Here is a 26,194-nt window from a genome sequence, read left to right as displayed (position 1 = left end):
GTTTGAAAGTTACTCAGTCTTGGAGGCCCCCTCCACGGTGGTCCGCAGAGTCTCAGCGTGCTCCCCCCAGCGGCAAATGATCCTCTTTGTCCTGCTCCATGAGGCTCCAGCAGCTCCCGGACAGTAAACACCACAGCAGCAGCTCCAGTGACTCCAGGTGGCAGTCTGGCAGCCAGGCAGGCAGGAAGGACCCCTCAGAGGTGGTGGTGGTGTCCACGGCAGCAGCTGGGGCTGGAGCGGGGTCCCTCACTCCCCTCCTTCGGGGAGCAGGCCAGCAGCCCCCTGCAAGGGGCTGCAGCAGAAGCAGCAGCAACTAAGGGTTGGGGAGGGTCTGACCCAGCCAGGGGAGCAGCTGGAACAGCAGCAGGGACAGCTTAGGGCCTTGCAGCAGCAGCAGCAGCAGCAGCAGCAGCCCCCTACCTCCTTCCTCCCTCCCTCCATGCCAGAGGGCTACAGGAGAGTGAATGAAGGGAGATATATTAGTCCTGGGTTAAGCAGGTCCCTTTTCCCTGGGTAAGGTAACAGGGGCAGTTTTTTTTTTTTTTTTTTTGAAACAGAAAGGAAATTTATTTGTAACAGTTACAGAGTATACAAAAGAATAAAGAAAAACTTAGCAACAAAACAACGCAATCAGAAGGTATAACTCAACAGCTTTCAGGAGGGAGAGGTGTTCAGGTTAGCCCAGGCCCAGAGCGGGGGGGCTTCCTCGACACTCGTGGTCTTCCACCCTCCTGAGTTACCTGGTGGCCTAGAGCGGGGGGGCTTTAACAGGGGCAGTTTTTTTTTTTTTTTTTTTTTGTTTTTTTTTGAAACAGAAAGGAAATTTATTTGTAACAGTTACAAAGAATACAAAAGGATAAAAAAAAACTTAGCAACAAAACAACGCAATCAAAAGGTATAACTCAACAGCTTTCAGGAGGGAGAGGTGTTCAGGTTAGCCCAGGCCCAGAGCGGGGGGGCTTCCTCGACACTCGTGGTCTTCCACCCTCCTGAGTTACCTGGTGGCCTAGAGCGGGGGGGCTTTAACAGGGGCAGTTCCAGAACAATCAAGAAGTTGCTGGAATCAATTAAGGCAGGCTAATTAGCACACCTGATGCCAATTAAGAAGCTACCAGAATCAATTAGGACAGGCAGGCTAATCAGGGCAGGCTAAAAAGGACCTCACTTCAGTTAGTGAGGTACGTGTGAGGAGCTGGGAGCAAGAGGCACGCAAGAAGCTGAGAGTGAGTAGATGTACCGCTGGAGGACTGAGAAGTACAAGCGTTATCAGACATCAGCAGGAAGGTCCGATGGTGAGGACAAAGAAGGTGTTGGGAGGAGGTCATGGGGAAGTAGCCCAGGGAGTTGTAGCTGTCACGCAGCTGTTACAGGAGACACTCTAGACAGCTGTAATCCACAGGGCCCTGGGCTGGAACCCGGAGTAGAAGGTGGGCCTGGGTTCCCCCTATTCCCCTAACTCCCTATTTGATATAAGAGAAGTTGATCTGGACTGTGGGTCCCACCAGAGGGGAAGATCTCTGGCCTGTCCCCTGACCAATTAGGTGGGCCAGGAGAGACTGTGGGAATTGTTCTCCTCCTTTTCCCCATGCTGGCCAGTGATGAGGTTAGCTGAGTGAACGGCAGGTTTGTGCCACTAACAAAAGGAGCCAAACTGAGGACTGCCCTAAACCTCTGAGGCAAGCAAATCCACCAGAAAGCGCAGAACCCACCAAGGCAGAGGAGGAACTTTGTCACAATATTAATAACTTGGTGAACTTTTAAGTTATTTTTTCAGTTAATAAGAAAGTAGGATTTGTCAAAATGTTGCATAGTCAGCTGCTTTAAATTAAAAAACGGTTAAAAGGCAGTGCAGGAAACCAGTTATTGGTGCAAAGCTATATCTAACCAGAATTTTATTTATGAACTAAGACTTTAAAAACCCCTAGTCAGATCTCACAGAATGAATAATAACATATGACCGTACGTTTTGTAAATATAGTTGTAATATGAAATTATATTACTTAGTATTGACATCATTGTGCCTGATATCCTATAGTTGACATGAAATTGACATGAAATTATGACAAATTGAAATTGTCATATTTAAAAAAAATGTTAAAAATTAATTAATTAAAATTTCTCTGAACAATTTAAATTTCAGTTCCAAAGTTGGAAAATATCTCTTCATATAGTCATGCTTCAAAGTTGATTAGTACTGCTCTATTATATTTCTAACCTAAAATCCTACAATATGTTTGGATATTTATCTCTGTTATAAATGCGAGTTGACAGATTTTGATTGATAGCTTTTCTATAGCTTTTTAGATTCAAACTATGATCTGTAACTGAATTTAGCCACTCTTTCTTTATATGTTCCTAGCCTCCAGACTTGTTTTTGTTTCAGTTTTCCCTGTCCTACATTATCTCCAGCCTCAGGAAGGGCTAAATTCAAGTATCTGAAGGCTTTGTACAATTTTCTTTTCTAAAGCACTGCTTAGATTAGTCTAGATTGCACTGAAATCTCTCGATTTTTTTTTCAAACATATATAGTCTGCTTCTCATTATACTATCTTGTGCAAAATAATCTACTCGCTATCTTGAAATTTTGCAAATTTCTTTAGAAAGAAACATTTCACCGTTGAAATAATGATCTATCAAATGCACTTTCAGATAAAGGATTGTTCCAAATGTGTTTGCTTCTAGATGCAGCAAAAAGTGGACAACCTTATGGCTTTAGGCCCCAATTCTGCAAACACTCATGTGCATAAGTCATCCTATTCAGCTCTATGGGAAGACTGACACGAGAGTCAGTTTAGGCCTTAGCTGCTAAAACATTTCAGAAATGCCATTCAGATTTATGATATTATTCACAATATTATACTCATGTTATGACACTTTATAAGAAGTTTTCTTTGGACATTTGTCCTTTATATTCTTTGTTTCCTCTTTTGCTTAAAGACCTTCATGTAGGTGATGTATAGTAATCTGGATAACATTTATTCTCAAGAACAGTAAACAAATGCAGGTACTGTGTGTCAAAACTGTGAAGTGGGGTTTACTAAATATTTGTTTCAATCTGTCAGAAACAGCCTGTTCTATGAAACAGTCCTTCATACCGAGGGAAACAGTATTTTATACAACTGCAGCCAATGCAAATTAGATAATTCCTTCTCTATTGTAATTTAATAAATACATAACAGACAGAGCATCATTTTACAATTTCTTAATTAGAAAATTTTCATGTGAATTTTCCACTGACATCTCAACTACTGCATGTCATAATCAAACAACAATCAATAGCTTTACAGAAGTCTTTTGCAGCTCTCTGAATGTAGTTCTCAGGCACTTATTGTTAAGCAAAAATGGAGCATACCTCTTGACACACAATTTCATCAAAACACTGCATGGTTTATTAAGTAAAAAATAAGCAGATATACCTGCTCCTCTGGTATGGTTAAAATCGCCTTTAATAACTTTGCATGATTTTCCATTACCATTGCAGACACCACAATGATCTTCTCGTGCCAGAGATCCTAATATTCCATCACAGCCAAATTTCTGTGGAGAAAAATAAACCTATCATTGTAATTAAGGGTTAGATTGTGCATTGAGACTGGTGCAGAGCTGTCCCGCCACAGGGAGAGCACCACAAGGCATTTCAGATGACAACTTGCCTCCCCACTTTGGAGGGACATGCAGCTTATTAACAACCCCCCACCCCATTCATGTGGCTGGCAAGTTCTCTTGGCTGGTGTATATAGGGTGGAGCCATGTCCCAGCCCCCTCCTTGCCCTGCCCCTTCACCTTTGTGACACTATGCACTCCTGGGGGTGGTAGGGACAGCACAATCCCTATGTTCACCTGATCACAGAGTCAGTAGCTTTATTTGGTGCTTACACTGGCTATGCAAAGTGGGGAAGGTTCGTTGGGCTCCTCTGTAAATGTACCCACATAAGGGCCAGGCACAATCTGACACCAAATCATTTACTGTGCTAGTTTACTATATTAAAAAAAATGTAAAAGTGTCTGGAACTTGTATTATGTACTTGGAAATGTAGCCCTTACTAATGTTTTACTGAAAGGCTATCAACACAAATACTAAACATAAAACAAGAAACATTTATTCTAGCAGTAAACAAATTACTCTGCTATGCTTATTTCTGTTCATAAACATCATTGCTAATTTGATAACAAAAAACAGATTACAATGAATACCATATGTGGTTCTTATATTAAAAAGTCTAGAGATCCCAGCATAACCAGAATTAACTGTATTAGTATAGGTACTGTCTGACACAGAGAAGAAAGGCGAGCAGCAGAATACGGACCCTGGACTTCAGAAAAGCAGACTTTGACTCCCTCAGGGAACTGATGGGCAGGATCCCCTGGGAGAATAAAATGAGGGGGAAAGGAGTCCAGGAGAGTTGGCTGTATTTTAAAGAATCCTTATTGAGGTTACAGGGACAAACAATCCCCATGTGTAGAAAGAATAGTAAATATGGCAGGCGACCAGCTTGGCTTAACAGTGACTCCTTGCTGATCTTAAACACAAAAAAGAAGCTTACAAGAAGTGGAAGATTGGACAAATGACCAGGAAAGAGTATAAAAATATTGCTCAGGCATGCAGGAGTGAAATCAGGAAGGCCAAATCATACTTGGAGTTGCAGCTAGCAAGAGAAGTTAAGAGTAACAAGAAGGGTTTCTTCAGGTATGTTAGCAACAAGAAGAAAGTCAAGGAAAGTGTGGGCCCCTTACTGAATGAGGGAGGCAACCTAGTGACAGAGGATGTGGAAAAAGCTAATGTACTCAATGCTTTTTTTGCCTCTGTCTTCATGAACAAGGTCAGCTCCCAGACTACTGCACTGCACAGCACAGCATGGGGAGGAGGTGACCAGCCCTCTGTGGAGAAAGAAGTGGTTCAGGACTATTTAGAAAAGCTGGACGAGCAAAAGTCCATGGGGCTGGATGCGCTGCATAAGAGAGTGCTAAAGGAGTTGGCGGATGTGATTGCAGAGCCATTGGCCATTATCTTTGAAAACTCATGGCGATCGGGGGAAGTCCCGGACGACTGGAAAAAGGCTAATGTAGTGCCCATCTTCAAAAAAGGGAAGAAGGAGGATCCTGGGAACTACAGGCCAGTCAGCCTCACCTCAGTCCCTAGAAAAATCATGAAGCAGGTCCTCAAGGAATCAATTCTGAAGCACTTAGAGGAGAGGAAAGTGATCAGGAACAGTCAGAATGGATTCACCAAGGGCAAGTCATGCCTGACTAATCTAATTGCCTTTTATGATGAGATAACTGGTTCTGTGGATGAGGGGAAAGCAGTGGACGTGTTGTTCCTTGACTTTAGCAAAGCTTTTGATATGGTCTTCCACAGTATTCTTGCCAGCAAGTTAAAAAATATGGGCTGGATGAATGGGCTATAAGGTGAAGAGAAAGCTGGCTAGATTGTCGGGCTCAACGGGTAGTGATCAATGGCTCCATGTCTAGTTGGCAGCTGGTATCAAGTGGAGTGCCCCAAGGGTTGGTCCTCGAGCCGGTTTTGTTCAATATCTTCATAAATGATCTGGAGGATGGTGTGGATTGCACCCTCAGCAAGTTTGCAGATGACACTAAACTGGAAGGAGAGGTAGATACGCTGGAGGGTAGAGATAGTATACAGAGTGCCCTAGACAAATTAGAGGATTGGGCCAAAAGAAATCTGATGAGGTTCAACAAGGACAAGTGCAGAGTCCTGCACTTAGGACGGAAGAACCCCATGCACCGCTACAGACTAGGGACCGAATGGCTTGGCAGCAGTTCTGCAGAAAAGGACCTAGGGGTTACAGTGGACGAGAAGCTGGATATGAGTCAACAGTGTGCCCTTGTTGCCAAGAAGGCCAATGGCATTTTGGGCTGTATAAGTAGGGGCATTGCCAGCAGATCGAGGGACGTGATTGTTCCTCTCTATTCGACATTGGTGAGGCCTCATCTGGAGTACTGTGTCCAGTTTTGGGCCCCACACTACAAGAAGGATGTGGAAAAATTGGAAAGAGTCCAGTGGAGGGCAACAAAAATGATTAGGGGACTGGAACACATGAGTTATGAGGAGAGGCTGAGGGAACTGGGATTGTTTAGTCTGCGGAAGAGAAGAATGAGGGCGATTTGATAGTTGCTTTCAACTAACTGGATGGATCTAGACTGTTCTCAGTGGTTGCAGATGACAGAACAAGGAGTAATGGTCTCAAGTTGCAGTGGGGGAGGTTTTGGTTGGATATTAGGAAAAGCTTTTTCACTAGGAGGGTGGTGAAACACTGGAATGCGTTACCTAGGGACTTGGTGGAATCTCCGTCCTTAGAAGTTTTTAAGGTCAGGCTTGACAAAGCCCTGGCTGGGATGATTTAGTTGGGGATTGGTCCTGCTTTGAGCAGAGCGTTGGACTAGATGACCTCCTGAGGTCCCTTCCAAACCTGATATTCTATGATTCTAGGTGCACTCATCCAGTGAAACCAACAAAACCTCCACTCCTTCTCATAAATTATCAAGGCAAGGGCAGACTAACTAGAAAATAAAATAGAGAAATTACTGTGAACTGAAAATCTATTCGTGTTCAAGTACATGATGACTGTTTCTCCATTTCTCCATTATAGTTGTTTTAAATTAAAGAGAAGAAAGTAGCAGCTCAGGATTTTCATATGGGAGTTGTATTCCTATTTCCTATTATCATATATCTAGACTAGGATAACATGGGCATTTTTAAAGTGTATAAGTTAAAGTGTTTGAATTAACACGTTAGCTGATTAGGACGAAACCTACACATTAAAATACAACTTGCCCCATTTGCAACAGGGTTTTATAATGTGTGGATTAAAACTTTTAGCTAATACTTTAAAAAATCTCTTTTTATCATAACCTAGGCATACTCTGATGTGGCATAGGGTTTAGAGGATGCCTGTGCAAGGTCTACCATTGCAGTAAAGACAATGACTGAGTGGTGTAGGGCTATCCACAGATCGTATTTTCAATAATTAATTAGGATGGAGCCAAAAAGAAACCTCTGGGACTAAAAAGGAGTGAGGAGGACAAAGGGCCACCAAATGAGACAAAAAAAGAGCAGTTAGAGTACCATGTACCAAGTGAAACTTTAAGGCATAAACTTTAAGTAATATGCACACAGGGCCGGCTCCAGGCACCAGCTTTCCAAGCACTTGCTTGGGGCAGCAATGAGAATGGGGCGGCAGTCCGTGTCCCACAGCGGCAATTCGGTGGTATGCACAGAATTAGTGTTAAGCTTTTATTATACATGATTCAGGCCCCGGGGTGGTTGTTTATCTTGACCTATAATTCTGTATTTCTGGAAATCAGGCTGAATTAAATATACATGTACACTCTACATCAGTGTTTCCCTTGCTTCTGAAAGATGAGCCCCTCTTCAAGACAATGAAATCAATCATCTATTGCCTCATCCCCAATAAGTGTTGTTAAAGATCTGCTCATCTGAATGTATACATTTTCTGTACTGTCTTTCCTCAGCCCCAGCTAGTCCTTCAGGTACTGCGCCATATAACATATTGTAATAAGTGAAATGAATTTAAAATATTACGTTTTATATGTAGATATAAGAGGAAGGCAGTAACCTAGCTCTGGACATTCCTTATGCAATATTCTACCAGAATTAATACGTATGTACAGTATGTTAAAAGTTGAGTCTAAAGAATTGATTTATACCTGGCATCTACCATTTGCGCAGATATCTAATCCATGCTGACCACAAGTCGTCCCATCCATCACCTTTTCTGTTAGAAGAATAGGCTGATCCTTTCCAACAGGGGAACAATATAATGCACAAGGCTTTTCTTTAATAGAAATTGGTGGAAAAAAAATGCCAAGTTAGTAAAACTGATTTAATCGAAGTAAACTTCTTCCAAACCAATGTTTTTGGTGGTGGCGCTCAGCCTTCTTTATATTAATCAATGTTAATTATAACAAAAACTTACTTCATTTTATTTAATACAAATGGGGGAAAAAAAGATACTGAATCTTTCTTCTGTTTGGTAAACTACAGCTCTTTTTCCTGTTAGAAAACAACTGTATTAAAAACTTCAGTCTACATAATACTCATGTCATGTTAACTGCTACAATTAGAAGAATATGCACATGTTAGCTGTCTAATATTTTGGTTGAAAGAGGAGATTACTTACCTGTATCTGGAGGTTCTTTAAGATGTGTGGTCCCTATCTGTATTCCAAAAGTGGGTGCGCATGCACACCATGCGCTGGGTCTGAACGTTTTCAGCAGCAGTGTCTGTTGTCCAGCATGGGCACCTTACTTTGCCACGCTCTCCAGAAGAGGTTATAAGAGGTTGTGTGGGGAGATGCACCCTCAATCTCCCTCTTACCGCTGAATAGAGAGTCCACAGCAAAGAGGATAGTGGGCGGGTATTGGAATACAAATAGGGACCACACATCTCGAAGAACCTCCAGTTACAAGTAACTCTTCTTCTTCGAGTGATTGTCCCTATATGTATTTCAAATGCAGGTGAGTATGAAGCACAGCTTGGAGGTGGTTGTGAGGACATGATAGGTAAGGCCGACTGCAGGACAGCAAGACCTACGGTTGGATCTGCATCTGCCCACTGGTTGATGGTGTAGTGCGCTATGAAGGTGTGGATGGAGCACAACCGATCTCATGCCAGGGGACATCTGACAGGGAGGCGGCAGTGGTTGTGTGCGCCACTGTGGAATGAGCCATGATCCTACTGGGCAGTGTGGGAGCACGCAGAGCATTCAGTAATGCACTTAGGGATCCATTTGGATATGTGCTTCAAGGAAAGGGCTTGCCCTTTCTACCATTCTGCAATGGCCATGAAGAGGCATGGGGAGGTGCAGAATGCATGAGTCCTGTCCAAGTAGAAGGCCAGTGCCCTGTGGACATCCAGGTAATGCAGTGTCCTGTCCGTGGGAGTGGTGTGTGGCATAGGATGGATGACTGGGAGCTGGATGGACTGGTTGAAATGGAAATGAGATGGAAATCAGAAAGAAGTTTTGGGAGGAACTTAGGGTGAAGGCACAGGGAGACTTTGTCCTATGGAAAATTTTATATGGGGGGCAGGGAGGAGTCAGCCATCATGGCCACCAATTTGCTGACAAGCTGGGTGGAAGTGATGGCCACAAGAGGACCTTCATGGATAGATGTGTGAGGGAGCATATGGCCAGTGGTTTGAAGGGAGGGTTGGTGAGGGCAGATGGCACAAGATTAAGGTCTCAGGGGTGGAGTAGTGGTAAGGACCGGCATGAAAAAGTTCATCAGACCCTTCAGAAACCAGGTAGTGGTAGGGTGGGTAAACACCAACTGTCCATCCAGTGGAGGGAGGAAGGCACTAAGTGCCGTGAGGTGGACACAGATCGAGCTGAGTGCGAGGCCTGAGTTCTTAAGCTCCAGGAAATGGCCTAGTGGGGAAGGTGGTGGTGTTGCACCCAGGAAGTGAAGCGCTTCCACTTCATGGCACAGCACATCCATATGGCATCCCATCTGCTGTGCATAAGTACAAAGCAGACGGATGACAAACAGACATTGTCTACGTGTGAGCCCCATCCAAAACCCAGGCTGTCAGCTCAAGCGGGCCTGTGTTGGGGTGTCGAACCCTGCTGTTGTCGTGGGTGAGGAGGTCTGGCAGGGTGGAGCGGCTGATTGGTGAGCGGGCGGACAGTCTGAGTAGATCAGGAAACGAGAACTGTAGGGGCTAGCACAGGGCTACCAGGATGAATGTGGCTTCGTCTCGGGGGATCTCACGCAGGAATCTGAGGGTGGAGGGGAATGGCAGAAAGGAGTACTAGAGGCCATCACCTTTGGAGTCTCAACCCCTCGTCCCCTGGAGCAGTAGAGGGGAATTTGTGGTTTGCTTGAGTTCCCAGTGAGGCACAACAGATGGAGCAGAGAGTGGGGTCGTGGAGTTCCCACTCATGGTTGAGGTACCAGGTGTGGTTGAGTGCATCTGCCAGGGGGTTCTCGGCCCCCCAGAAGGTATGCTGCGTGGGGCACAATGTAGTGGCAGAAACACCAGTTCCAGAGGTGGATGGCCTCCATGCAGAGTGGCCAGGACCTGGTGCTGTCTTGTTTGTTTGTGTATGCCACTGCGGTGGTGTTGTCCGAGAGAATCTAGACATGTTGATTGTGGAGCAGAGGCAGGAACGTGTGACAAGTAAGGTGGACCATGCACAGCTCCAGAATGCAGATGTGCATGCATTCTTCTCTGGGAGTCCATGTCCCCTGCGTGGCACGGCCAGCTAAGTGTGCACCTCACCTTGCCAGGGAGGTATCTGTGGTAAGGGTGGCCGTAAGGATGGAGTGGCAAACAGGGTGCCTCTGAGCACCTTGGCAGGATTGGTCCACTAGGTGAGGGAGGTGCAGACACAACTTGGGACATTCTGAATTATCCATTTCAAACCCCACCTATAATTTATACAATACTGATTTGGAAAAGATAGATATAACCTTCTCATACTCTAGTTACCTAACTCCCTTCTCAGTTCATGAATCTTACTTCTGTAGCACCTACTCCAGTGAGGACTACTCCATAAGCGAGGTACTATTCAGCAGAAAGGTGACCGAATGAGGCCCTTTATTATTTGTTAATTTTCCAAATTGAAGAAGTCCATATCAGTTGTGTACCATGAAGCACAACTTTGCATCAGATTAATTAGGGAAGTTGAATCCAGGACTACTTGGATCATAGGCTGTCCATGCAATGGACTACTGCAGACTACTGCAGCCCTGAGGCTTCATGGCAGATAGAATCTCTGTTTCCACTATGCAAACTGAGGGAAGAATCCATCCTTCCCCTGCCCAGCATAGAACTACCAAGGGAGGAGCTGTGCAATGGAATCCGGATTTCGTCTGCAGTAATTATTACAGTGATAGAATTTAGATTCATATGCAAAATCTAGAAAGGACTATGCAATCACTTATTACTTTTTATTGATAAATACACTATCGCAGAATGGCTGTATGTTGAACAATATTAAAAATAGTAAGCATACCTTGTTGACCATTATCAATATTTGAAGGACGACACTCACTATTAAACGAGACAATCATTATCCTCAGACAAAGACCAAAGAGATGGACCTTTCATCAAGCCCCAAAGGTCAAGAGAATCTGTCTCTGGCTGACCCACTGAGACAGTGAATTCCAGAACCAAAGGGGCTCCACTGAGTAATATCTATCTTAGACACCTACATGGTGCTCATTACTGTAGTATCTGAGTGCCTCACAATCTTTAATGTATTTATTCTCATTACACTCTGTGAGGGAGGGCTATTATCCCCATTTTACAGATGATGAACTGAGGCAGAGCAAGACTAAGTGCCTTGCCAAGGTCACACAGGAAAGTTGTGGCAGAGATGGAAATTGACTCCATGTCTCCTGAGTCACAGACTAGTGCCCTAATCACTGGAACATCCTTCCTTATAGACATCCTCCAGATCTTTAAATTTAGAGTTGCCAGCATATGTGACCCCAGTGAACTTCAACTGCTGTAATGGGACAGATAAAGACAGTGGTCTCTTGAGCTGTCATGATGCAAGCCACATAGGACTTTACAGATCCAGAGCCAACTCCTTGAATTACATTTAGATTATCAAACAATAACTTTCCACTTACTGACATGCGCACAATACTGATATTTAAAGTTTAAACTGCCTTCCAGTCTCAGTGGGTGGGTGGTTGACTGGATCGGCAGACTCCCTTGTGCTGCCTGGGTGAGGGGAAAGTCCCACCCTTCTCTCAATCCATGTGGCTATGTTCAGCTTGGAGGGGAAGGGAGAGAGTGAGGTTGAGGTGGGGATAGAGTGGGGCACTTGAATCAATCCCTGAGTGCCCAAATGGCTGGTCTAGAGGAAATGGCTACCCAGGATTGGTTGATGGCCTGCCCCCTCTTCACAGTACAGAAGCCCCTCTTTGGGCTTGGGAGTCAGCAAAGACAGTCATGCTATCACCTGCCATGCATCCCTGTGAGTTAAATGTGGCAGAACTTGGGTCTCCTGGTGTACCATGGAAATAGCCTGATCAAACCCACAGGGGCAGCAGAGGTGCAGAAAGGACCATTCCCTCAGGACAGAATTAACCATTCCTCTGAGGGGTTTTCCACTTCTTCACAGAACCCAGGAGGCCTACTTGGGTGCGTAGGACTTTCTGAATTGTTGTAGCTTTCAGTTTGGCCCAGTGCAGGGTTATGGTAGGTGTCCGTTGGCTAGCTCCTAAACCTGAGCACAGGGAAATACAGATGGATGGTAACTCTAGTTTTGTGGAAGATGATGAAATCTCTTGAGATCTAGCAGGGATCATTATCTAGTATGTATCCCTCATCTCTACCCTCATTTGCTTGCATGAGAGGGGAGAGTGATAAAGGGATCTCAACAGCTGACTACAGGACTGGCTCTAGCGACCAGCAAAGCAAGCACTTGCTTGGGGTGGCACATTTCCAGGGGCGGCATTCTGGCCATCTTTTTTTTTTTTAAAAAATCCACCAATGTACGGAAAAAAAATAATACATGAAGATCAAAAAAAATCTCCAGTACTAATCTCCAGATAGGAGCATGATGTGAAAAATATCATGTCACGTTGTGACACAGTCACTCATAATGTGAATGTGCGTAAATGTGTAAACATTAATGGTTATTGATTAATTAAATCAGGAATCATGATTACTTGTGTGTACTGTGCTGCCCTATTGGCGCCATTTGCCCCAATTTCCGTGTCACGTCAGTGTCAGCGGTTATACGGCTAAAATGCCGGGACAAAAATGAAAACGATTTTCCGGTGTCGTCTACCGGCAACAAAGAGAGAAACAGCAAAAAATTAGAAAAACTATCTCGTATTTCAAATAAGTATTTTTAAAAAGTTGACAATCAAGAAGAAAGCTCTAAGCAATGCATTGAAAGTGATTATTCATCAACTGATGAAGACCAATCAAACCAAAGATTATCTTTATCAACTGATAAAGATGAACAACAATCTGACCAAAGATTATCTTCACTAACTGATGAAGACAAACAATCACAATCCATCCAAAAATGTACTTCTTCAGCTGAAGAGTTCAGAAACAAAGAACTGTTATCCAAATCTAAAACAGAAGAACAATTAATGGAAGGTGGAGAGACTGACATAGGATTGGATCCAAGTACATGGCCAACAATAATTACTGCTGCAATGCTAATAATTATTGTGAAAAAGGTCCTTCAAAACTAGATCCTACATCTGAATATCCATTTAATTAGTCGAATTGTCAATTTATAACATCCAGTATGAAGAAACAAATGAAAAATGGGGAATAAATTAATAGATCATGGTTCGTGTATTCACAGACCAAAGACGTAGTTTTTTGGTTTTGGATGTCACTATAACTTCCATTGAAGAAAGATTTTATCAGTTTCATGGTCATTATGAAACTTTTGAATTTTTATATGATATTGGAAATATTAAAAATCAGTTTTCCAAAGAAGACCTCATGAAGCACTGCCAAGACCTACATTTAGCGCTCAGTACTGATAACACTGCTGACATCGATGGAGTAGAATTGTATGATGAATTCATAGCTTTATCTGAGCTAATACATCCCCAAACTTCTCCTCTAAAAGTATTAGAATTTATAGCAAGAAATGTTTTTTTCACTCCAAACGCTGCTATAGCATTACGCATTCTTTTAAATATTACCAGTATCAGTGGCTTCTGGTGAGCGCAGTTTCTCAAAACTGAAATTACTAAAAAATTATTTGAGGTCCACCATGTCTCAGAATCATTTGTCAGGACTCGAATTAATTTAAATGGAAACTACCATTGCAAAAAATTTACATTTCACTGAATTATTAAAAGACTACGCAAGTATAAAAACCAGAAAAATTCAGTTCATATAAACTCTTTTAATTTATGAGAAACTGGGCGCACCGGAAGATACATTACAGTGTATAGTTGAACCCAAATTGTCTGTAATTGTGATTTTGTTAAAATTAAAAGAGTACGCAAGTAGAAAATTGTTTTATTTCACTAACTACAAATTCTCTGTTTTCATTTTTTAAAAAATTGTAAACAGTCAAAACAAAACAAAAACATTGCAAAATGCCAACGTGTGTAAAAGAAAAAAAAAAGGGCAGGGGGGAGGCGAAAAATGTTTTTTGCATGGGGCAGCAAAAAACCTAGAGCTGGCCCTGGCTGACTACATCCTTCAGTGACTTAGTGGGCTAGGCCACGGGTGTTAGATCTCTTGTTGTAAAGCCATGAATATCTACACTGGACCACAGTTTTTTTGGCAAGGTTTTGGGTGCTGTTCAACCTAGTGTTAATTTAGTTCAGTAAAGTTACAGCCTGCTGCTTAAACCCATGTTCTGTGTGGTGTGTCTTCATTCCCCATGTATTTGTTCAATCTTTAAATTACACTTAATAACTCAGTAATGCTTATGCTGCAAAAGCTATATTGGATATTTCAACTTAAAGTACCTCTGTCAAGCTTTTGATTAACATATAATGCCCACTACAGGCACCACGTTTTATTTGTATGTCAAATACAAGCGTTGAGTGAATCAACACATTACGAACATAGACGGTAGGAAATTAAAAGGTAAAATGACCCTTAGTTTAAATGAAATGGGACCTTGTGAGAGAGACACAGTAAATGAACTATGGGACACCACTTTTTTATGCACATTTCTGTATTCGTTTCTTTTTTTGTGCAGAGCCACTTGTCTTTTTGACAGTTGTACCCCATCTTCATTTTCTGACTGAAGAATTGTGACTTGAAATTTAAATTAAAAGAAGACCCCATGGTTCCAAATTACAACTTGCCTTTAGCGCCATATTTATTATTTCTACAATTTCTCATTTATTTTTCTCTGATTTCTGTTCTTCTTAAATAAAGGGGCTTCATTGATCTTGGAGCCTGAGGCGAGGCAAGGCACAAGGCCATTATATATATATATATATATATATATATATATAGTTCAATATCTTCATAAATGATCTGGAGGATGGTGTGGATTGCACTCTCAGCAAATTTGCGGATGATACTAAACTGGAAGGAGTGGTAGATACGCTGGAGGGCAGGGATAGGATACAGAGGGACCTAGACAAATTGGAGGATTGGGCCAAAAGAAATCTGATGAGGTTCAATAAGGATAAGTGCAGGGTCCTGCACTTAGGACGGAAGAACCCAATGCACAGCTACAGACTAGGGACCGAATGGCTAGGCAGCAGTTCTGCGGAAAAGGACCTAGGGGTGACAGTGGACGAGAAGCTGGATATGAGTCAGCAGTGTGCCCTTGTTGCCAAGAAGGCCAATGGCATTTTGGGATGTATAAGTAGGGGCATAGCGAGCAGATCGAGGGACGTGATCATCCCCCTCTATTCGATATTGGTGAGGCCTCATCTGGAGTACTGTGTCCAGTTTTGGGCCCCACACTACAAGAAGGATGTGGATAAATTGGAGAGAGTCCAGTGAAGGGCAACAAAAATGATTAGGGGTCTGGAACACATGAGTTATGAGGAGAGGCTGAGGGAACTGGGATTGTTTAGTCTGCAGAAGAGAAGAATGAGGGGGGATTTGATAGCTGCTTTCAACTACCTGAGAGGTAGTTCCAGAGAGGATGGTTCTAGACTATTCGCAGTGGTGGAAGAGGACAGGACAAGGAGTAATGGTCTCAAGTTGCAGTGGGGGAGGTTTAGGTTGGATATTAGGAAAAACTTTTTCACTAGGAGGGTGGTGAAACACTGGAATGCGTTGCCTAGGGAGGTGGTGGAATCTCCTTCCTTAGAAGTTTTTAAGGTCAGGCTTGACAAAGCCCTGGCTGGGATGATTTAATTGGGGATGGGTCCTGCTTTTGAGCAGGGGGTTGGACTAGATGACCTCCTGAGGTCCCTTCCAACCCTGATATTCTATGATTCTATATATGCAATGTAAATATAATATTATACAGTGTAGGTGAGATACCACACCCACCTTCATCAAAGAAGAAACTTGGACACCAGACGAAGGTGCAGCACTGAATATATGGAAAAAGATCCTTCCATACTATAGAGATTCCAATTAAAAGAAGTTATAGTTCACAAACTGCAAATTCCCCAATTGGGAAGCTGTCGAAGATCTTGCATGTCTTGTGTTTGTTTGCACATTTGTGTATGTATTTGTGAACACACAGATAACTTATTCAATTAAACTGTTTTCATCTAAAAATATGATCTCATTTACTCTTTCTTTAATGTATTCTGGAGGGAACCAGTCACACTTACTCTATACCTCTGCCAACTAGTGGGTCATATACAAATGTTAATTTCTTTGAATCCCATTGAAAATATGTACAATTCTTTCAAAAAGAATCTGTTGCTCACATAGTGAGAAACACTGGTAATGTAAGTAAACTGAAATTACATTTGAAGTTGCAGTGTTTAATTAAAACTGGTATTTCTGAGCACCTTGCTGAACAGTGGCACCAATTCAGATATTTCTTTGTATGGAGAATGGAATTTTGGTCCCTCCTCCTGGTAGAGACCTCATTCTGGTCCATGCTTGTTATCCCCAGGGCTCTGGGTCTCCCTCAGCCAGAGAGTCTTCCCTCTCACTTACTGGTTCCCTGGTGTTACCAGGACTCAAGTTCTTGGGGGACTCTCCTGCACTCTTCTGTATAGGAGAGACTCCTCGTGTGCCAAGTTGCAACACCATTTGGCCAAGCTGCCCCACTGTCTGGATGAAAGGGTATCCAGGCCAAATTTGAGTGGTAGTGTGATCTTGTGTGCTAGGTCTCCAATGCCACTCACTGAAATTTGCCCAGGCCGCTCCTCTGTCTCCACAGAGGGGCTGCTGGGTCAAATTTCAGTGGCATTGCAACCAGACAGCTTGAGTGATGCTCCAGATTGCTCCAGCAGCAGCTGTACTGATTTACTACAGGACCACTGGTTAAAAGTGGTCACACCATACCCTAAGCTCTGCAGCCTATAAAACTTTGAGTAACTGCAAAAACCTTGGGGAGGGCATTCACTTCCCCTGCTCCTCAACTGGGACAACTGCAGCTGAACAGTGACAGGATTTGTGACCCCAGCTGTACAGGGAACCCTTGACAGAAAACATAAACCAGTCTCCATCTTATGTTTTAGAAATAGCATAAGGAAATATTTGTTAGTACAACAGGGATTTTTAAAAATATACCAGGAAGTAAAGTTCTTCCCTTGAATGTATATCAATGTATAAACATAAATAAAATGAGTTTATAGCCCTCAACTTTGACTGTGGAAAGCCCAGTCTTATAAATGTTACCTCTGCTGGAGATGGTGCTAGAAGGAGGCCGTAGCCAATCAGAAACCACCATGATAGATAAGAAGGATTGCCTACTTCTTCTAAGGGGGAATTCAGGGTGAAGCTGGAACAGGTGAGGAGCTCCTCAGTCCTAACCCAAAGTCTTCGGCCTGGGCCTAACCATCAGACTGCATCTTCAGTTAGGCAGTGTGACAAACTGATTATTTTCGTTGTGAGATTTAAATGCCCAAGCAGCTAAATTTTGAGTTTAATCTTACTTACTGTTAAAGGACCACTAAAAAGCTCACTGCATGAGATGCTTTGCTCTTGGCAAGCTTTGACAGTCACCTTTGAGCAAACAATTCATCAGAATAAATTTGTGAGTGACCTCAGAACTTCAGCACTTAGCAAATCAAAAAGGTTATTTTAAGATGTAGGTACATAATTCTTTCTGACATGGATGATTGCTGTTAATAAGAATGATTCTGACATTTTCTTTTAATGTTGCATTATAAATTGCAATAAAGCATTTCTAAATGATCTCACACCTCAGAATGAGTTTTAATACGCAATAATTATTGCATGAGTAAGTCATATGTTTATCAACAGTTGATTTATTTTAAAAATGGCTTTTGTAACTCAATTCCTCAAGTTAATTTCTTTGAAGAAAATACAATATGACAAAATTTAAAGGAAATTCAGTATAATAGCAGCTATCATCCACATTCCTAGCACAGACTCGGGTAGAATATTTTCTTTTCTGGGCCGTCAATATTTTGTGCTAACTTTAGCTTTACAGATATCATAAACATTTGGTATCGCTCTTTCCTTGGTGAGTATACACTTCAAGGTAATAAGGAACATTGTTTCATTGTACCAATGCATGCAATATTCCGAATGGTTGCTGTCTAGATTTATAAGAAACTGACCCAAGTCCAAAATATACATTAGACATTGGATTCTGCCAAATCCAGCACAAGGTATCTAGGGTGCTAAATGTTAAAGCCACGCCCCTCCATTTCTCTGAAATCAATGCCAGCTACAGGATCGCCACTCTCTCTTCAACTGTGTAACTGGATGTGTAACCAAGGTAGGCAAGTTTTAACATCTTGATGATGTTCCGCTAGAAATGTGTGCTTATGGAAGACTTTACACTATTTCTTTTTGCATTTGTGCCATTGATATTTCATTTTATGGAAGATGTGTTCATTGGGAAGGTCAACTTCAATATAAAGATGAGACAAAAGCCTGTGGACATACGTGAAACTGCCATTAGCATGATGGAAGAGCAGTAAAATTTAAATGATTCAATATGGAACTTATTTTTAAGCTTGAGCTTGATGAATTATAATTTTCTTTTTTTATATTGCTTTCTAAATGGACATTATGATATTGGATCTAATACATAGAACTACATCACAAGTTAAATGGGTTATAGTTTACTTTTACCTTCATCTATAACAGCCTGCCACTGGAATACATGCTTCTGATATGAAGGTCTGACAGCAAAGGCCTGACATTGCCAGTCCCTGAACGTAGGCATTCCAGCAGGACAAGAAGGATTCTCACATATTTTGTATTGTATTCTGGGTCCATGACAATCTCCTTCAGGACCTGACCTAGAGAAGATGGAACAGACATGTCTTTTATTTGTTGGTGACATTCTGCCAAACCCTGAAAACACAGTCCACATCATTCAGTCTATATAAAAAGTTGCTTTAACAGACAGACATCTTTTGATGAAATACATTGTTTATCTTAAAAACACATTTAAAAAATCACCAACTACAAAATGAAACTTAAAAAAACTTTGACTTCTGTTTTTCATCAATTCTCTTAAGAAAGATATACAAATTCCAAATTTTCATTTAGACCTAGGAACAGATGAAGAGGGACGTTCAGCCCAGGTATTCAAGACAGGTTATTATAGACCTCCAGCTGCTTTTTTCAATATAATTCAGATGATTTTTTTCAGCTCCTGATTGAGCCAAAGTTGAGTCTAAATCATCAAGGAATGGGCACAACACTTGCATGTACTTTAAATTTACAGCTTTCTGCAATTTACTGGTGCACTGTTACAGTTCCCCTCCCTCCCCCGCCCACACATACTTTCTTCTGGCCTTTCAGTTGTTCCTATGGGTGCTAATTATGGAAGAGCAATAGCAGACTGCAGAAACTGGAGAGTATGCAATTATTGGAAAATCTTGCCTGGAAAACTAGTGAAAATGAAATTAAGACATCCCTAAGTACTGGAAATAGCTTATAGGCATCTTATAATACAGCTAGAAGTGACATTCAGGTGAGAGGGAGCTCGGGAAGAATTTTGCACATGGCAAAAAAGGCTTTTCTGTCAGAATACCTTGTTCAGTACACCCATTTCCATGTTTTCCTCATCTTCGATTTTACAAACTCCTCTGTCCATTTATCTCTATCTCTAGTATGTTTCTCCTCTCTTTTTCTCCATCTTTTTCCGTCTTCCCACTTATGTTACCCATTCCTGTTCTCGCTACTTCCCTCCCCACTATTTCTCTTCTTATACTCCTTTCCTATCAAGGGAAAAATGGTGTTGATCAATTGAGAGGGGACAGTATTTTTTTAGCCATAGGTTTAGAGTTCTGGGGTGAAATCCTGGCTCCAATGAAGTCAGTGGTTAAACACTCCTTGCCTTCAATGTGGTAACTTTTTTTGTTTGTTTTTGTTCATACCTATTTAACTTAAATGCTTGTGAAAACTGTTGAGAGGAAAGATCTCTCTGGGAAAGGTTTAAGCATCTGTCCAATTGAGGGTAAGACAATTCCCAGTCCAGTTCTCATCTCCTTCAAAGACTCCTCCAGCAAACAGATGGAGGACAAGACCTAATATTCTGGATATTTTTTTCAGGTGAAAAAAATTTAAAAGGCCTGAACTCACTTATTTTTTCCTTTGTAGGTCACCTTTAAAATAAACTTGTATTCTTTGATACAGTACTTCCAGAAAACTTTACAATAGGTCCAACTTTGCTGCTCTCACTATACTTTTGCACCGCGGAAGCTGGTGATAGCAACAATGAAGACCAAGCTTCCCCTCACCCCGTTATAGTTATCATAAGCAGAGCTGTGCAAACAATCAAAAATGTTTTTCATTAATATTTGTTTGATTTTAAAATGAATTGTTTCAACTATGTTTGTTCCTGGTATATTTGCTATTAACAAACATTCTCGTAAATGAGTTTCCTGTCAGGAATGTTCATGGAAATAACAAAATGTAAGTGACTACTGGAAAATATTTAGGGAGTGTGAACTTCTGTTTGTAAAGTGTTGCAACAGAAACCTCATGGTAAAAGATCTCTTCCCTGGTTGGATGAGCAAAAACATAAAAAGTGGTTTGTGTATGCAATCAAAAGTAAAAAAAAACCAGCTCAAATCTCAGATGTTGAGTTCTCACAAAGAACTGACTGTGCACAATCTCCAGAGGAAGAATAATTTGCTAAAATTAGTCAGAAAATTAGTTTGAAAAAGAAATAGCTTACAATTTTATTTTAGTTATGTCCTCGTAGAAACAGAGGAAAAAATAATATAATAATTTATTCACTCTGAATTTTTTTTTTAGGTCTCATGGCAAGTTTACATAAATAAATCTCCTGCTGTTTCTTAGCAAGACAAACTCATGTGCCCCATTTTTTTGGGGGAAGGTTGATCTTCCCAAACCCTAGAAATCTCCTATTTCCCATTATTCAGTATTTATGGAAAAAGAAGAATTGTATACATTTAGCACAGCTGTGTATGACCAGGTTTGACTACAGTTAAACATTACTGAGAAATTCTATAGCACAGAAAAGGAAAATGGAACTTTTTTTACCCAGTGCATTCGCGCTGTCGACTGCTGATTCCAGTGTTGCAAGTTCTGCTGCAAGTGCTCCATGTGCTCCACTCTCCGTCCAGATATTCAGGAAAAGATGTTCTACTGGTACATTCTCCAGCCTTACACCACTATGCCAAAAGTCAACTCTCAGGTGAATAAATCAAGGCACATCCAAAATAACTCACTGTCTTCCATTTGCACTGGTAGCACAGCATAAGCAGGGCTTATTGAACACACTCTTAAAAACATCAAGGCAAAGAAAATACTGGGAATTTAGGGCCTGTTCGAACTCCCCTTAAAATCAATAGAATTTTTCCACTGATGTCCATGATAGTTTCACTTGGTCCTTACTGCATAAAACACGCCATTATCGACTTCAAGATCATTTGACTTACCCTACCATTCAACTACTCCAAAAAAGCACTGAAGTGAGGAGGATGAAAGTCAATACAGCTGAGAGATAATCCATATCTATCTATATCAATACACTTATATGAAGTGCTGGGCTTGATGCATACATTCACATGTATTTCTGCAAATTATAATGAAAACTGATGTAATGTAGCACACAAATTTTAGGGTAAATGGGACTTTATTGATAATGGGAGGTAGGAATGCCCTGCTTAGCTTTCGGAATATTTTGGGTGGAATCCTGGCCCTAGTAAAGTCAATGGAAGTTTCAATAGGGCCAGGATTTCACCTGTTGTATTTCTATACATATACATCATTTGCCAGGAGAGGACAACTATAATTCTCCTCTCATTTATCTGCTGTGTAATACACTGTAACAGTAAATCATCCGTTAGATTTAGCTTTCAATTTTAGTTTTATAAGTAGTGTCCAGCTGCCATGGAGATAAGCACATTACAAGTGTGTATATATATAACTTTGCAGAGTAGATAAATGGAATATCCCTCCCCCTCCACACACTTAAAATACACACACATATATAATGTGCCTATCATCATGGTATCTGGGCACCAGTGGCAAAACTAAAATTCAGAGCAAACTTTTTCAGAAATAGGACCTCAATATTTCACTCTCCAAGAATGAACATTTTGGAACAAGTTATACACTTGATAGGGTGCATATGATAGGATGCAGCCTTTGTGTTTATTAACTTTTGATCTTTTAGTATGGGTCTTCAGAACTGTATCCCTTCCATCGTATGAAGCTAAATGTTCAAAGGGGACGTGTTTGGGCAAAAATTAACTTTTTCACAAAACTAGTAATTTCTGTGCTACTGTCTGAAGATGGCTCAGAAATCAATTTAGGAAGCCAAAGTTATCATTCACTTTAGAAGAAATAATATGTGCTCTTGAGCTTCCTGAGAAATCACAAGGGAGTTGTCTGGTTACATACCTTTCTGCTAATTCAGAAATACAAATGAAAATCCATCATCCAGTGCATCATGTGGATTTGTGACCTTCACTGGGGGATTTGTGGGATTACACTCATTGAGAAACAGTTTTTCCTTTATGACAGATATAATATTGATAATATTCTTTACTTAATTGTTTCAGAACACTATCATGTATGTAAGAAACATAGTCGCATAGAAATTAGTGGTACATGAGAGGTGCACAATGTAGTAAAATAAAAGGCTTGCCACAGGCTAACTTTGAAAAAAGGTAAAATCTGCATATCACAAAACATAAATAAATCCCTTCTGCAAAATGCAGTAATAGATATTGTTCAGCTATACAAGATGGGGCAAGTACAGATAACAGTTAATAACTTTTCTTTTATCATCTTTTCAGTAGTGTATGAGCAATTTGTACTAATGGTAGTCTCCATGACAAATACAAACATCAATACTCAAACCAGTACTCTTTTACCTACTAATAAAAAGTTGTATAAACTTCTTTTTGACTGTACCCACAGTGGTGTATTTGCTGGATTCTATGGTTCAGATCCAAAGCTGATGTAAATGTACTTAATCCTCATTGACTTAATGGGGATGTTATGCTAATTTATGCCATCTGAGAATCTGGCCCAGTATATTTTGTAATTGTAACAGGTACTAAATAATAAGAATAGGAATAGCATAATGACTACTGAATTTCAGTGGCATCAGTGACTCATCAAATATTTCTTTTCATTCTGAGTACTGAGCTAATGTCCTAGAAAGCTGTCAGTGTATACTGTGCTTCTGGAAAGGACATTTTTCAGATGAAACACACAAAGGCCTTGACTATCTGCGGTCATGAAATATCTGTGTAATTTAGCACAAGGTTACTTTCGTTACTCCCAGTGTAATTCCCAGTTGGGGGTAATCTTAAATTTCAACTTAAATTTTGTCACTTTCTGTCCTAAAGTGTTGTGCAGTGATGTTGGTGGAGTTATACCATATGGTTACAACATCCTGAGATGACTGTATTTCTGTTAGATTAGCAACTTCTATATATGGAAACTGAAATGCTTGGGGATGCCTCTGGTTAAAAATGCCCATGTACATATAAATAGGCTTGGGATAATTCAATTTTTAATATAATTTTGACAGATAATATTGATGTTTATTTTTAAGAAATTTTAGATATTTATCAATTATAAATTTTCACGGTGTGCAAAATTATGGGTGAAGCACTTTTCTCCCAATTTTTACCTATTTAAATGTTCATTGTTGCAGGAAATTATGGGGAGTCAGACAATAATTATTTAGTGGCAGTAGATGTTGAGATTCAAAACATTTAAAGTTTTATAATCATCAAAACACAAATTGTCAATGTCACATGTCAAAATATACACATCAATATCCTTAAATCAAACTCTAATACATTTTCAGGCACCATTTTTCTTACTTTGCCTATCTGTAAATTTCAGTTATTATTAATGGAAATATGTTTTCATCTGTGCATGTGTACAATGAAATTAACATTTACTGACATATACCAACAAAAATCTAATCCTTCCAAGCTTATATATAAAAGTAGATATATTACCATAGATCTATGGGGTAAAAGGGACTCTCCAGGGACTGTATCTGTACTAGGTAGAGGCTGAGGAATGCTCACAAATCCTTCACTTACAGAACAATTTAATCAGGATGAGCATGAAACAAGACAGACTGAGTAAATGAAATCCCCATCACCTCCTAAATGAAGGAATGTTGTACAACAATACAACACTGTCATGCTCTGAGCAAAACAGAGTAGGACTGACTAATGAATATGAAACTCATCTTGGACCGTGACAATGGAAAGAAGAAACTTTCCTAGTCCAGTAAGATAATTATGATGTTTCAGGGATGTCTGCTTACTTCATTCTGCTAGATGTGTCTTCCACCCCACACTGCTCCTTGTTCTAGACCTAGTCTCCTCCTCCTGCCCATCTTGCCTCATTATCCCAATCCAAGTCCCTCTACCCTTAGCTCCATATGACAGTCTCTCCCCAGGTCCCTCGGCTCCACATCCCAACCCCCATGCCTAGCTCTTTGTCCCAGTCTTCCCCCAACACCTGTGGCCCCTTCTCCCAGTGTCCCCACAGCAACCCTCCATGCTTGGACCACTCAGCATTCCAGTCAGACTTCTTCTTTCTCCATGCTGTGTTGGCCCCACATGGTAACACTGAGAGCACCAGATAGAAAGGCTCTTTTCCACTGTCCAGTGCCATAGCAGCCTCCGGCTGCTCGAAGGAGGAATTGCTGAGAATGTTCTGCTCATCCCTTGCAGCATGCTCAGTACAGGGAGAATTTAGATGCTAAATGCTAACAAATCTCTACTGAGCACATGAGAACTGGGATTTTTAGAGGCACATAGTTTGACCAAATTTGAGCCGATTTTGATGAGGATGGCAATGGGCACATCCCTTGTACCAGTGACCCCTCTGACAAATTGAAATTCCCTGTTTCAAAGAATAGAAGCTCTACAGCTTATCCGTTAAATGGTTGCAAGGATTCTTTTAACAAAGGCAAAACAATGTATTTTTCCTAATTTTGTTCTGAGAACTGGCTAAACCATTTTTGCCGAAATTTTCCAAAATATTTAACATGAGGTAGACACCTAGCATGGAAAATTTCATTCTGAACAGTTAAAGGTTGGCAAAGTTAAAAGCAACAGAAAATAAGGTCTTACAGTGGAAACTGTCAGGCAACATTAGTATAGCTGACCCTGCACCACTTATAATATAGCCTTAAGGCTCTCTCCTCTCAATACATGATGGCTTTATACATATATTTCTCTTTTCTCAGAAAAGAATACTACCTTTATCAAGAAATAGTAGTAGTTTTAAAATATTAAATAGGCTACACAAGTCTAGTTTGCCAGTATCATTAGGGTACACAATCTCATTATTCCAGTGGAACAAAAATAAATAATGGTTTGTTCCCAATGTACACCACTGAAACTATCTGAATACTTTATCTTATTCTGTTTATGATTTTGTTTGGTTTTTAGATGACAAAAACTGTCCTTGGCTCAATGTTTTATGATTCAAAGAGCAAATTATCCCTTAGGGAGACTGCACGGGGGCTGGCAGTTTAATACCACAAGAAAAGCAAGATATATGAATGTTTCTGTGCTGTTTATTACTTTTTTCTAAAAAGAGAGTTGGCTTACACACTTGGCCTCCATTTATTGTGATAGCGCACATTTGGCAAAGGCCCTCCGAAGCATAAAAGCTGTTGATGGACATTTAACAGAAGTCTCACTTTAAGTGACCATTTCATTTCTTTGTTGATGAGTTCTTTAGGAAATCTGTCATTCTTTTAGGTGCTCTGACACTTTAAAACTTCTTTGAAATAAACCTCTTCTGTAGTAATTTGTATACAGTAATTCTGTACTGGTTCTTTGCATGAAATTAATTCTAGTAAGTAGTGTTTCTGAGTGTCTGAAAATTCATATTTCAGCTTAAAAATAAAGTACTGAAACAATGTAACAATGACATTCCATTGATAAAATATATTACAAAAAGCAGAATTAGCTTTAAACAAAAATGGTGCAAATGTGAAAACATATTTTGGCTTGGTTAAGTTAGAGATTTTTCACTCTTCATAGGGATAAATACCTTTTCCCCACACACAAGCAAGCTGCTGATCTACACAAATTATTTAATTAGGCATATGCATATGTGTATTCTCCCCATCCCCAAAATATTCATACTGTATATAGAAAAAACCTA

General features: G+C 40.8%; 1 protein-coding gene across 2 annotated transcripts in view; it reads right to left on the bottom strand.

Moving 5' to 3' along the window:
* ADAMTS19 (ADAM metallopeptidase with thrombospondin type 1 motif 19) overlaps positions 1–26,194 on the bottom strand; it is a 281,932-nt gene that overhangs the window by 59,482 nt on the left and 196,256 nt on the right. For both annotated transcript variants that reach the window (XM_084629273.1, XM_084629274.1), the window contains 4 exons: positions 21,074–21,204; positions 18,686–18,855; positions 7,687–7,814; positions 3,417–3,537 (listed from right to left, as the gene is read on the bottom strand). In XM_084629273.1, the coding sequence (XP_084485399.1) occupies positions 3,417–3,537; positions 7,687–7,814; positions 18,686–18,855; positions 21,074–21,204 (550 nt within the window). The remainder of the gene's footprint in view (positions 1–3,416; positions 3,538–7,686; positions 7,815–18,685; positions 18,856–21,073; positions 21,205–26,194) is intronic.

Source organism: Lepidochelys olivacea (genome assembly GCF_965140295.1).
Source record: "Lepidochelys olivacea isolate rLepOli2 genome assembly, chromosome: 5".
Classification (NCBI taxonomy): domain Eukaryota; kingdom Metazoa; phylum Chordata; order Testudines; family Cheloniidae; genus Lepidochelys; species Lepidochelys olivacea.
Note: the sequence above shows the minus strand (reverse complement) of the source record. Positions and strands in the feature narration are given on the sequence as shown.